General features: G+C 43.5%; 1 protein-coding gene across 1 annotated transcript in view; it reads left to right on the forward strand.

Moving 5' to 3' along the window:
* Positions 1-1,081: 1,081 nt before the first annotated feature.
* Positions 1,082-14,176, forward strand: part of SELENOO (selenoprotein O) — a 36,408-nt gene continuing 23,313 nt past the window's right edge. Inside the window, exons 1-5 of the mRNA XM_088457621.1 lie at positions 1,082-1,870; positions 8,347-8,550; positions 8,686-8,866; positions 10,113-10,243; positions 12,829-13,109. Of these exons, the coding sequence (XP_088313747.1) occupies positions 1,137-1,870; positions 8,347-8,550; positions 8,686-8,866; positions 10,113-10,243; positions 12,829-13,109 (1,531 nt within the window). The 5' untranslated portion in view covers positions 1,082-1,136. The remainder of the gene's footprint in view (positions 1,871-8,346; positions 8,551-8,685; positions 8,867-10,112; positions 10,244-12,828; positions 13,110-14,176) is intronic.

The following is a 14,176-nucleotide window of genomic DNA, read 5'->3' on the forward strand; positions in this document are numbered from 1 at the left end:
CTGATAACAAGCATGGAAACTCAGAGCATAAACCCCCTGACAATGCGCAGGTCATTTAAAAGTAATTAGAAGCCTTACTGTGGGGCATAAAATGGTGTCAGGGGCATAACTGTATATGGCATAATGTGTAATGGGCACTACTATAAGGAGGAAAAATGACTATGAGGACGCATTTTGAACTGTTCGCACTGGGTGCCAAATTGCCTAGAAACGGCCCTGTATTAGTTTTACCAAAATGCCATGGGGACGCCAGAAACTTTTTTGGCAGGCAGCAAGCAAAATTTATAGTTGCGCCACTGCGTTACGACTTTGACTAGTTAGGCAGTTTCTCCATGTAAACATGACCTCTGTAGCTGCGGCTCTGCGTCTTAGAATGCAGCAGCTTTCACTGATGACCCCACAACACTCCCATAACATGCCCATGAGACACTCTTTTTGTGTTCACTTCAGGTCACCACCCAGGAACGCCCATCACTCTGCCGCTCCGTTTTCGATACCATCTGACCCGATTGCAACAGCTTCGTTGTGTGTACATTCAGGGTAACACATTTGCCTTACTGGCTTTCTGAAGTTCTCGCGCATGCGCAATTGCTAAAAATCACTCCACTGTGCCCGACATCGGCAATGCGTGTGACTCAGAATCAGGCCCTTATTGTTCAGATACAGCATTTTTTTTTTTAATTATTATTAATCATTTTTTGTTAAAGTTATCATCCAGTTTTTCTTTTATTTTTTTAAATAAAACTGAAACTTACACCCAAGCAATACTGTATTAATAAATTTTAGTGGCAAGGGATTTTTTATTTGTATTTCCACAATAATGTAATTGGCAATATGTTATACCACCTTTGTACGGGCAGTTGCTCATGGCTTGCCCCCCTGGTCTTAAGTTTGCCCCCTGCATACTGCAGTTCTGAACCCTGGTTTGCATAAGAGGCAGCAGCATGGCAGACTACTGAGAGGGGTACTCAGTCATGGCATTTAACGGGGAAAGAGGAGGGGCCCTGTCTGGCATAGTAGGGGGCATGGGGTTTCGTCATTGAATCGTCAAATGTCCCAGGCCACGCCCCCTATCCAGGAATCTAAAAAGGTGGCGGTAACCCTGCAATGTGACATGACTGGTGTCTTGGAGATAAATGTTCTTATATGAGGGCAGCTGGCACTGCAACAGCACCCGGAGTACTCCAGCGGGCACTGCAAGAATTGGAGGCGACAGAAACTCCTCCCTTTGGGTGGCTGTGTCATGTGACTGCGTGTTTATGTTTGCCAGTGCTTTGGGCACGCGGATGTCTCCGAGCCTAACACGCGCCTGCTGCTGTCTATTGGGACGGGCCGGTGTGATCATCCCACGGCTCCCGGGGACGCGCGGGGCAGACTTACGGATGGACACGCTGCTCACGGGGGCACTGGGTATGATGAAGTCCGCGATGCAGTCCTCCGCCTGCCCGGCCTCGAGCCTCCGGTCCCTGCGCTTTGATAACCGGGCGCTGCGCTGCCTGCCCGTGGAGCCCGGAGACGGGCAGGACGAGGACGCTGTGCGGTCCCGGCAAGTACCAGGGGCCTGCTTCTCCCCAGTGCGTCCAACCCCGGTGCAGAACCCAAGGGTGGTGGCGCTGTCCCAGCCAGCACTGGCTTTGCTCGGTCTGCAGCCCGGAGAGAAAGAGGAGGAAGAAGTTGCCGAGTACTTCAGCGGGAACCGGCTGCTCACAGGATCACGGCCCGCCGCCCACTGCTACTGCGGGCACCAGTTCGGGAGTTTCGCTGGTCAGCTGGGGGACGGAGCCGCCATGTACCTCGGGGAAGTGCTAAACCCGGCCGGGGAGCGCTGGGAGATCCAGTTGAAGGGAGCTGGGCTCACCCCCTACTCTAGGCAAGTGACTCCATACACTGTGATCATGCCTAGTACTATGACATGTATGATGACCACCGAGTCGTGATCTGCAGCAATGTAAAATAAGCAACTAATAAGTAAAGAACAAGCCCAAACCAATCCTAAAAGCCCAATAAAAAAGCCCAATTTATGGGGGTGTCTCTTTGTCCTCTCTCTCTACCTGCCTAACTTCCCTTATTCCCCCTCTTCTCTAACCTAAGATATTAGTGTATGCACGGCCTTATCTGCCTATATTGCTTTTCTCCCTCTACACCAGCCTCCATATTTTTACCTCCTCCCTCTTTTCACACCTCATTCGCTTGCCAGTCTTCTGCTGGGTACACACTTGCCGATGCGACACCAGACCACGCAATATATATTGGGCGGTTTATACTAACTGCACAATGCGATGACCGAACGTCCGATACGTCGGGCATCGGCTCCATCCACTATGCCAGCGTTGGCACCTGGGTCGCTCCATCGGCCCTACATGCAGGCTGACGAAACGACCCCGATGGATGACCCGTGGGAGTGGGCAGGGTCGTGCATAGTGGGTACACACTGGCCGATGTGGACGATATGTCAGCCCGATCAATGGATCAGGTGACATCATCTAGTGTGTACCCACCTTTCCTTTACCTGACTCCCCATTCCTCTCACCCCTCTTCTTTACCGCCTTAATTCCTGTCACCTGTCTAATTACATTATCCCCTTATAGCAGCCTCAGTAATTTTAACTCTCCCCCATGTACAGTCAAGTCCATAAATATTGGGAAATTGACAGAATTTTCAGATTTTGGCCTCTATTCGCCACCACAACGGTTTTGAAATGAAACAAACAAGATGTGCTTTAACTGCAGACTTTCAGATTTAATTTGAGGGTAATTACATCCAAATCGGGTGAACGGTGTAGGAATTACAACGGTTTCTATATGTGCCTCCCACTTTTTAAGGGGCCAAAAGTAATGGGACTATCAACTCAAAAGCTATTTCATGGACAGGTGTGGGCTATTCCCTCGTTATTTCATTATCAATTAAGCAGGTAAAAGGTCTGGAGTTGATTCTAGGTGTAGCGTTCCCGCTAGGCTGTTTTAGTGGGGCGCGGCGCCCTGCCCTCCTTCTGGAGGGCAAAAAGCACCCTGCCCTCCAGGAGGAGGGCAAAAAGCGCCCTGCCCTCACCGCCTGCGGAGCCGTTCTCACCCACGGGACGCAGTGTCCCGCGGGTGGAGAAACATGCGGTGAACCGGTCACCGCATGCGCCTGGCGTCTATTGTCCCTTTCTGCAGCGCTTGGGGGCTGCCCGGCATGTCCGTAAGCGCCGGGCACGCCCCCAAGTATGACGAAAAGGGGACACGTCTTATAGACACGCCCCCTTTTCATGGCCACGCCCCCTTTTCGGACGCGCGCCTTTGGCGCGCGCACTAGATTGCCCTCTCTGGCTCCGGCGCCCTGCCTGCCGCCGGAGCTAGAGGGAACACTATAGGTGTGACATTTGCATTTGGAATCAGTTGCTGTCAACTCTCAATATGAGATCCAAAGAGCTGTCACTATCAGTGAAGCAAGCCATCATTAGGCTGAAAAATCAAAACAAACCCATCAGAGAGATAGCAAAAACATTAGGTGTGGCCAAATCAACTGTTTGGAACATTCTTAAAAAGAAAGAACGCATCGGAGAGCTCAGCAACACCAAAAGACCCGGAAGACCATGGAAAACAACTGTGGTGGATGACAAAATAATTATTTCCCTGGTGAAGAAAAACCCCTTCACAACAGTTGGCCAAATCAAGAACACTCTCCAGGAGGTAGATGTATATGTGTCAAAGTCAACAATCAAGAGAAGACTTCACAAGAGTGAACATAGAGGGTTCACCACAAGATGCAAACCATTGGTGAGCCACAAAAACAGGAAGACCAGATTAGAGTTTGCCAAACAACATCTAAAAAAGCCATTACAGTTTTGGAACAACATCCTATGGACAGATGAGACAAAGATCAACTTGTACCAGAGTGATGGGAAGAGAAGAGATGGAAAGGAACTGCTCATCCAAAACATACCACCTCATCAGTGAAGCATGGTGGTGGTAGTGTCATGGTGTGGGCATGTATGGCTGCCAATGGAACTGGTTCCCTTGTATTTATTGATGATGTGACTGCTGACAAAAGCAGCAGAATGAATTCTGAAGTGTTTCGGGCAATATTATATGCTCATATTCAGTCAAATGCTTCAGAACTCATTGGACAGCGCTTCACAGTGCAGATGGACAATGACCCGAAGCATACTGCAAAAGCAACCAAAGAATTTTTTAAGGCTAAAAAGTGGAATGTTATGCAATGGCCAAGTCAGTCTCCTGACCTGAATCCGATTGAGCATGCATTTCACTTGATGAAGACAAAATTGGAGGGAAAATGCCCCAAGAACAAGCAGGAACTGAAGACATTTGCAGTAGAGGCCTGGCAGAGCATCACCAGGGATGAAGCACAGCGTCTGGTGATGTCTATGCGTTCCAGACTTCAGGCTGTAATTGCCTGCAAAGGTTTTGCAACAAAGTATTAAAAAGTGAAAGTTAGATTTAGGATTGTTTAGTTTGTCCCATTACTTTTGGCCCCTTAAAAAGTGGGAGGCACATATAGAAACCGTTGTAATTCCTACACCGTTCACCTGATTTGGATGTAATTACCCTCAAATTAAATCTGAAAGTCTGCAGTTAAATCACATCTTGTATGTTTCATTTCAAAGCCATTGTGGTGGTGAATAGAGGACAAAATATGACAATTCTGTCAATGTCCCAATATTTATGGACCTGACTGTACCTGCCTCATTTCCATCATCTATTTTACCTCTCCCTCTTGCCTGCCCCCTCCAACTTCACCCTGTCCACTGGCTACTGCCTTATATTCCCCAGACACAGCCTCACCCCTCCCTCAGTCACTACTGGTGTAAAAAAAAAAAATAACACGCACTTACCTCCAGGGGTGCCTCGGCAATGCACACAAAAAAACAAGCCCAAAAGTAAGCTACCTTAAAAAAAAAAAAAAAAGAGCCCAAAAACAAGCAACTCAGGAACAGAAGCCCAATTCCGCTTGTTATAAGCAGACTTGGCAACTATGGCTGCTAGGTATACAGCTACCGTAACTGATGACGTCAGGGTCAATCTACGGAAGGGGATCTAGCTGTAACCATACAGCCAGGCAGTAACCGGGCCCATAGTTTCACACATTGCAGATCACATGATGAGGTGCCCACAGCACCACCACTCTCTACAGACCATACACAAGTCACACTCCGCATGATGTGTAAGGGAATGGTTGGGCTGCTGTATGTATAAAATAAATAAAAAAATGCAACAAATTCGCAGGAATCCTGCCTGCGCAGTAAATCAGCACTGCCTCCTGGGTGAGATGTATTATAACTGCACGCATAATGCTGCTATAACTTTTCCTGCTTCACCTCTTTCCCAAGGTAAAACGGGAAGCAGTACAGCCCAGATGTAATAACATCTCGTCTGCTGGAGTGGGGTAGTGAAAACTACTGCTGATGCGCTGTCTTACCTTAGGCCGGCTCTACTGGGCATGCGCGAGATCTCTCATGCATTGGCAGCCGCTGCAGCAAGGGACCGTACTATCCCTGCTGTGGTGTTAGGGCAACGACTGCTGCAGCTGTCATAACGGGTTAGTGCCACTGACCGTTCATACATTGGCTGGGACATCGGCATGCAATCTTGTAGATAGCAGCGCAGATAATGATGGACCATAGCGCCCCTGTCATTTATCACGCAACCCCAAATAAATACATGGAGAAAAGCAGTATCAGCACACACAACGTGCGCTGATACTGCTTTTACCACTATACCCCCATATCGCCGGGTGATACATCTCCCCCCACTTTTACATAATCCCTATAATACAGGAATTATTTTGATGTGAAGGAAACATACAGATTGTACATAGAATTTGGTTGTGTTTAGATACTCATGGGGCAATTCAATCGTTAGCACCTGCATTTCTGCTCATGGGGGGTCTTGTGAAGGTGAGCAGAAATGTACGGAAAGTCTGTGGTTTGTGTGACCATTTTACGTGGCTAAACCTGGTCTAATTAGGCACGATAATTAATGGGTGCCCAAAAACAACTGAATCCCCCCCTTAAAGCACATTGAAAGTTCGCAGTTTATCCTGATTATATGCATTTTCATAAAAAAAAGAGGAACAAATGAAGAAATATCTGTAAAAACTCGCATTATGGGCCGTACTCAATTAGACGCGAGAAGCCGAGAACCGCTGAAAAGTATCGCCGATCTCGGCTTTTCACACGATGGAAACTTATCTCTGTATTCAACTCCAGCCACTTTTCGCGTATACAGAAAGTCAATACAATGTAATAAGCGAAAAAGATTCACCTTAGCAGGAGAAAAGAAGTGCAAAATTTTACTTTTTGGGTGCAAAGGTGGGGAAACCACTCAGAACCCTTGGAGCAACTGTGTCAAAAAATACCCAAAAAAACCTTAACACCCCAAAAAAGTACTTTCATTTTGGGGGTGAGAAAGTAAAAATTGGGTGGACAAGCATATAAACTAGCGATAAAGTTTTTGGGGGTCTGCAAGGATGGGTCAGGTGTTTTTAATATTGCAGGTGCATGCAACAGGTGTGTTTTTCAAATTTTTTTTAAACTTCACTTTAGAGACTTTAAAATATGCTAGTACCCATTTTCATGTACCCCAAATTTGACAGGATTATTTTAACCAAAAAATACTGCTTAATGCCATTCTTCACCACTTGTGCAAGGATGCTAATAAGAAGCTATTGAAACAACTTAAGTACCCCATATAGTGTTGTTAGGGCTATTTGGGCACATCTACATTGATCCCCAATTTTAGTGCATCTTTTGGGGGGTTCAGGCTGATTTCCCCAATTCTGACAGTTCTTTCTGCCTGTTCTGACTTCGCTGCTTGCCGTTTTCGCGTGGTTTGGAATTGAATAGGGCAAATAGCGGGGGCGCGCACAATAAGTTTCTGCGTCCAAAACAGGCGATGTCGGCAGAAAGTCGGGCAGGGCAAAACTTTATCGTGGACGCGAAACTAATTGATTACGGGCCTATAAGTCTATTAGCTGTATGGGCTCGATTCAATTCAACGCAAATTGGATAGTGCCGGGAGGGAGCTCCTGGCGCTATTCAATTCAGTGCGCTGTTAACTCTGACTAAGGATTTCTTCTCACATCCCTCCTGGGGTGCGAGTAGAAATCAGACAAAACTCCTGGCGCGATCCTGTATTCTGCCCTTAGCGCCGCGGAAACAGCATTTTGCCAGGCAGTTTAGTCGGAGAATGCCCGTTCTTGCGACTAAACACCAAGGCATAAGGGCCACGAGAATCGGCATTCTCCGACAATACAGCGCACTGAATTGAATAGCTCCTGGAGCTCCCTCCCGGCGCTATTCAATTTACGTTTAATTGAATTGAGTCCTATGTTAGAAAAAAAATGTTAAAGTTGTAATTATAGTGTATTTCTACAGCAACACCATATTGGAGCTTCCAGGCTCAATTTTTTCCGAAACAAATGCACAAAGTAGGTTACCCACAAAAGAACACAGAGTACATCTACAGTGGCAATTCCAGAAAAAGGCAATGCAGGAGTGTTTCTTTGTATGTTCACATGGAAAACTTGTGGGACTACATTTTTGTAAATGATTTTTAAACCTGTTGTGTTCATTTCCATTTAAAAAGTGCTAACGCCAATGAAGATAGCATGTTTGATATGTTGTTTTAATGACTTTTAGGGGCATATTCAATTAGCCTCGGGATTTCAGCCGCGGCTAATTGACAGGCTAAAGTTCCGCGATGCGGGGTTTAGCTATTCAATTAAATAGCTATATCCCCGCGTCATTACACCGGGACTCTCGCGCGAGAACACACTGATTCAGCGACAATTGCGGAATCAGTGTGTTTTACCCGTTTGCGCGAGGCCGAATAGGGCGGCCTCACGCTGATTTTACCTCGCACCTACATGAGGTGTGAGGTAAAGTCATACAGCGGGGACTCGCGCGCGGGGTCTCAGGGACACCCGCGCGTGGAATCCCCGCTAATTGAATCCCGCCAGCGCAACAATTAGCTGCAGGGTAAATCCCGCGGCTAATTGAATATGCCCCATAGAAGCTATTTTAGAAGGTCACTCCATATACCCCCAATGCGATAAATATACAGTCCTAGGGCAGAAAATGTTTGGAAAATAATATCCCTGAGAACAAGTAACATAATCAAACTGATGATTGTATTAGCATTGAAAAAACTAGTACAAAGCATAAAAATAATGCCAGTGGGCATGTTGCCTTATTGGCTTAATGGAGTTTTAATACGGAAATTCACTGCGTGTGGTTGCAAGAAAGCTGCATCTATATTGGATGCTGTATATAAAGCATACTAATTAGTATTTTCAATTAAACGATCATATCTATGTGTGCATTATATATCTTTTTGTCATTTGTAGACAAGCAGATGGCAGAAAAGTGTTGCGTTCCAGCATAAGAGAATTTCTCTGCAGTGAAGCCATGTTCCACCTTGGGATACCAAGCACAAGGGCTGCTTCTTGTGTTACCTCAGACTCCACCGTCATCAGAGATATCTACTACGATGGGAACCCCAGGAGAGAGAAATGCACAGTAGTTTTACGCATTGCTCCCACATTTCTAAGGTCATTTTAGCAATATTCAAATCATTTTAGCATTGAAGTATAGTTACCGATTTAACAATAAATACCTTTTCTGGGGGTTTCCAAATGTTGTAATCTGAAAGTTTGAGTAAGAAATTACTATTTGTTTTTCATCAGGTTTGGCTCTTTTGAGATCTTTAAGCCAGTAGATGAGTTTACAGGTCGGCAAGGTCCTAGTATCAACAGAAACGATATACGGATCCAAATGTTGGATTATGTGATCAGCACCTTCTATCCAGACATACAGGAGAAGTATGCAGACAGCACAACAGAGAGAAATGCTGCCTTCTTCAGAGAGGTAGAGTTTGATTCATTTTGAGCTGTATCATAACCCTCATTTAGAAATAACCATTTAAAAACCGACTTTAAAATAAAAGGTGGACCTTTATAGCGAGGTCTAAATATATTTCTCTTTAATGCAGATAAGTGTCAAAGATGTGCTTTACCAAAATAAGATTAACAGAAAGACCTGTACATTTAGAGCACTAACCAATAAGGAAAGAAAATAGAAGAAAAAAAATATTTTATATATATATCAGACATGTATGTCATTATTTATTAACATTTAGTAGTATAACGCTGGCAAATTCTGCTTAATATAAAATACTATTGGGTTGTCCACAATGAAAAAGTTATTGTTGATAGTAAAATGATTTAAGAAATTGTGTACTTGTACAAATTATTATTATTTATATGTTGGTAGTACACAATATATTTGCAAGGAGAAGATCATAGGCAAAATAACCCCCCTCCGTAAGAATGACATGGTACCTCCATAAATAAACAAATCCTGTTGTGAAGCAAGGTTTTGGCATTTTTATTAGCAATATATAATAGGTATTTATGCCACTGTCTCCTCCTGTATTGATGATTTCTTGATTGAGACCAACAAATTATTATTATTTGAAAGTAGGTCACTTTTTAGAATCCTTTCCCTTGATCCTGATCAATATAAAGCACTCCATCACGGTACTTGTTTGGAAGGTCTAGATACAGTCAAAAGATCAACACCGATGTGGATTATGACACATGGTTTTCATTATATTTAGGGTTAGTGTTAGGATGATGGTTAGGCACTAGGGGGAGGGTTACGGTAAGTATTAGGGTTAAAGTAACACACAAAAAGTGTCGTCCTTTTGACCCTGTCAACCTATTGCCTGTCTAACAGGTAATAGGTCACCTGTGGTGTTGATCTTTTAACTATCTAAATAGTGTACATCTTTCAGTCCACACCCCTACATCACCAATAACCGGCTTCTCATTGGTTTTTATGGTGTCAGGAAGAAAGGACATTCCATTCCCTGCGTTTGAATAGACCAACAGGAGGCTTAATTTGTATATCTCTGGACTATATGCACTGCTAGTTTTTGCCCTTATAAATGACAATCTGTCAGAAGACTCAGAAAAGGTTTATGTTGGAAATAATTTCCTGGAGTTTTGACAAAAAAGCACAAATACATATGTCACAACATGTTATAAAGTGAATTAAAATGTCACTGTTTACTGGGGAATTAGTGTTTATAATTAACATTATTTCTTTCCAGGTAACAAGAAGAACTGCACGGCTGGTTGCTGAATGGCAGTGTGTTGGATTCTGCCATGGTGTATTAAATACTGATAACATGAGCATTGTTGGTGTTACTATTGATTATGGACCTTTTGGTTTCTTGGATAGGTTGGTATGGAAGTATTATATCAGCTTCACATAGTACTTTATACACCATTAAATGACAGTACTAGTGTATATGGTGCGTATAACTGCCAGGGATTACGTGATCATTTGTTAATAAATTAGTGGAAAACACTATAAAATCTATAAAAAAAAATAAGTATACAAGTTTAGTGGTAATAAAGTATTCTTGGGTGGTCTGATACAGAGCCTGCTATCAATAATCAGTCAACCAGTCAGTGATCCTCTTAGCCCATCTTGTTCTGTGGGACACTTTAGTAAGGAGGATGACAGGTCAGATGAAGAGACCCTGGATATATTTGCACGTTCTGGGAAAGGCTAGTAGAAAAATGGTTAAACAGTGATAACATGAACTTCTTTGAGTCCTTCCTGATGCTCATTAGGTTGCAGCATTTGGCGATTTTGTATACTTTTCAAAGAGGCACCAATACCTCTGACAAGTACGTATTACCATTGCAGACAGCCCCTAAAGCTGGTCATTAACCAGACCAACTTTTCTCCAACTGTCCAACTAAAACGGTGCCTCACACACCTAACCATCTTTTTCGTCACACCAGCCAACTTCTCTCCAACTTGTGATGTCACAGAAGTAGACGGACAGTGTCTGCCTACTTCTGCATGTTTTGAATAAATTGGTTTAAAAAAAAAATAGTTTCAATAAAAGTGGGGTATTTTTATTATTTTTTATTTTATTGACCATGAAAGACTAAAGGGCCTACTTATCAAGCCCATTTTCAAAATTATGCAGAAATAGTAGTGTTGCTATGTACTAATAGCCTAATGCAGGAGAAATCTCCTGCAAAAGGCTCATTGGTGCTGCAGATTGCAGTCCCTCTTATTATCAATGGGGACGATGATCTGACCTCTGAGCCCAACTTTTTGGAGTTAGGCTCCTTTTGTTTACGCCATCCTCAGATGGCCAGATGGAGTGGAGGGTGAGATGGGGTGGAGCCAGAGACTGAGGTGTGTGTGTGTGTGTGTGTGTGTGTGTGTGTGTGTGTGTATAATATATATATATTTATTACACACACAATGTAGTGCGGTGATTGTGGTGGGGGGGGGCGCGTTCATGGTGGTGAAGCTGGTGAGACAGACATTTACTGACTGACACCTGTGATCGCAGGGAAAATCCGCGGTGAGTGCACCTGTGATTGCAGGGGCGCAGACCTGTGATCGCGGGGAGGGGGTCGGGTATACCTGTGATCATGTTATTTATGGGACATTACAAAAACATTCACTGCAGTATTTATATATGACACTTTTCCAATGTATCCATTAAACCAATTTCAGTGGTTAATTAGGGCTATACAGGATTATCAGCATGTTCATCCTTTTTGTTACCTTGGCTAACTTTACATTTCCACACAGCCATCAGCTGTGTGTGTGAGGGAGGGGTGCAGGGGGGCTATTAAAAAACATAGCCATATACTTCATAAAACCTGGTAAACGTAGACTTAAGCAGACAGTAATGGCATCACTAACAGCCATTTGATCCAGTTTTCTTAGAAAAAAAGTATGAACAGAGAGAATCGCCCAGTTTCATCATCTTGCTCTGTGTATGATTATGCAGTTTCCTTGCTTTGAGGTAGAACATTATTCTGCATATGTTTTCTCTGCCTAAAACAAATGCCACAGAATGGAGCAACTAGTGACTCAACTGGAAATCCTTGCCCTCAAAAGTAATACAGTTTATTGAAACTAAACTAAACAATTCAGAACAAAGTCAAATAAATCTATGATCTACATTCTAGAGCTGCATTATAAAGGGATATCATGTCCACAATCATGTAATGTATTTTTATTGCAATATAACTTGTCTTGGATCTTTGCAAACCAGTTAGACATCCAGAGTGCATAAAATATCACCTGACTTGAAACCCACAAGCATTTTTATTTTAATGTGAAAAATCTGTACTGTTCCAACTTTCTGCTATACTTTTTTTTTTTTTTTTTGAAAGGCTGAAAAATAGTCTTATAATTTGTGGTATTATGGTGTCAGGAATGGGGGGTGACACATCCTGTATCTTTAGCTGTGGTAAATTTGTTATACAGGATGAGTCTCCCATATCCAAAATGCTTGGGATCAAGGGTATTTCGGATATCAGAATATTCCATATTTTGGAATATTTGTATACCATATTGAAATGTCTTAGAAATAGGGCCCAAATCTAAACACAGGATGCATTTATGATTCATATACACCTTATACACACAGCCTGAAGGTCATTTTATACTTTATTTTTCATAATTTTGTGCCTTTAAACAAAGTTTGTGTACATTGAACCATAAAAAAAGCAGAGGTTTCACTAGCTGAAAATATTCCGTATTTCAGAATATATGGATATGGGAGACTCAACCTGTAAGGGCATTACTTACCAGCTGGCTTAAGCCCATAATGTAAAAGGGTGCTGACTTTATCAGCAACATTTCTTACTCTAGAACATGATTTTCAAAGCAAAGCTAAGTGTGGGTGCTCTTACTATGGCAGCTTGTGGACAGCCTTCTAATTTACAATAGAAATATGTGTGCGGCGTAGCCAGGTTTACAATGTGAGTATTTTTGTCTTACAGGTTTGATCCTGATAACATTTGTAATGGCTCTGATAATATGGGGCGTTATGCCTACAATAAACAGCCAGAGATCTGTAAGTGGAATTTGGGGAAGTTTGCTGAGGCTCTGGTTCCAGAACTCCCTTTAGACATTGGTCAGAAAATACTTGAAGAGGAATATGATGTGGAATTCCAAAGATGGTACATGCAAAAAATGAGGAAGAAACTGGGTCTAATTCAACTAGAACTTGAAGAGGACAGCAAACTAATCTCAGATTTGTTAGACACCATGAGCCTTACAGGTGAGATTGATCAAATAGCCCAGTTAAGCAGTAGTCATTTGTGTCCATGTAATGAGTATGAACTATTCAATGATCTTCTTCAAAAACGCATACATTTAAATATCATATATTATTCTAAGAGTGTGTGATTTTCAATTCCACCACACTATGGGGGAGAATTCAATTATCCCAGTTCGTTTAACGGGTATGAAAAAGGATGGTAGCCTGGGGCTATTCAGTGCTCTAATGCCCTTTTTTTTTTTTCGCCCATCAAATCACCTTGATAATTAACGGCAGTTATCCCAGATTCTATGTGTTAACATATTTGCGGCACCCTTTTAAGAGGCTATTTATCAGAGCTTTCTATTCGGGTCCTGATACCCAAAAATATTAACTGCAGGCTGCCTTCAAGGCTAATTGAAAAGTCCCACGGGATCAATTAGCCTGCTGTAAATTACTGCGGCCAATTGAATTCTCCCAGAAATGTCTTGCTGTCTATGCATGATGAGGGGTTGGGAAGGAAAGTTTCTTTTTCAGGGTTCCACAGGGAGATCTTGGGGTGTAGGTAGTGGTTGAAGACTGGGTACCACGCAGTTAAAGCTTTCAGCTCCCAGGGTCCATTGGTCTCTCCCACTATACCCCGAGCCACCTCCGTTTCGTCGATGCCCGTTCACCATTCTGCAGTGGGCTGCTTAGACAGCCCAGTTAGCTTTATTTTTATGATTTTATTTTTTCATAGTTTTTCTGCTGAGTGGGTAGCAGCAGACAGTCCACAGGATGTCTGCACTCCTGCTCCGTCATCCCTTGACCTTACAGCCGGCCCCTCGGACGGACCCAGACTGCATCCCGGACATAAGAGGACAGGTAAGGCAGTCTTACCTCCCTCCGATCTCAGAGGACAGACCGGAGGTGGTGAGAGTGAACACAGGCTTTGTCCACTGATCCACTAGACCACCAGGGTACATATGGAGCGGGAATCCAGCTTCCTGGTGGTTAATGATCAGCATGGGGAGGTCCACGTTTCCCCATTTAACGTGGCCCCTCCCCATAGCTCAGGGCTCCATTCCTCTGAGGTCTCGCTTCCCTGA

This window comes from Taudactylus pleione, unplaced genomic scaffold (assembly GCF_031769625.1).
Source record: "Taudactylus pleione unplaced genomic scaffold, aTauple2 ptg000041l, whole genome shotgun sequence".
Classification (NCBI taxonomy): Eukaryota; Metazoa; Chordata; class Amphibia; order Anura; family Myobatrachidae; genus Taudactylus; species Taudactylus pleione.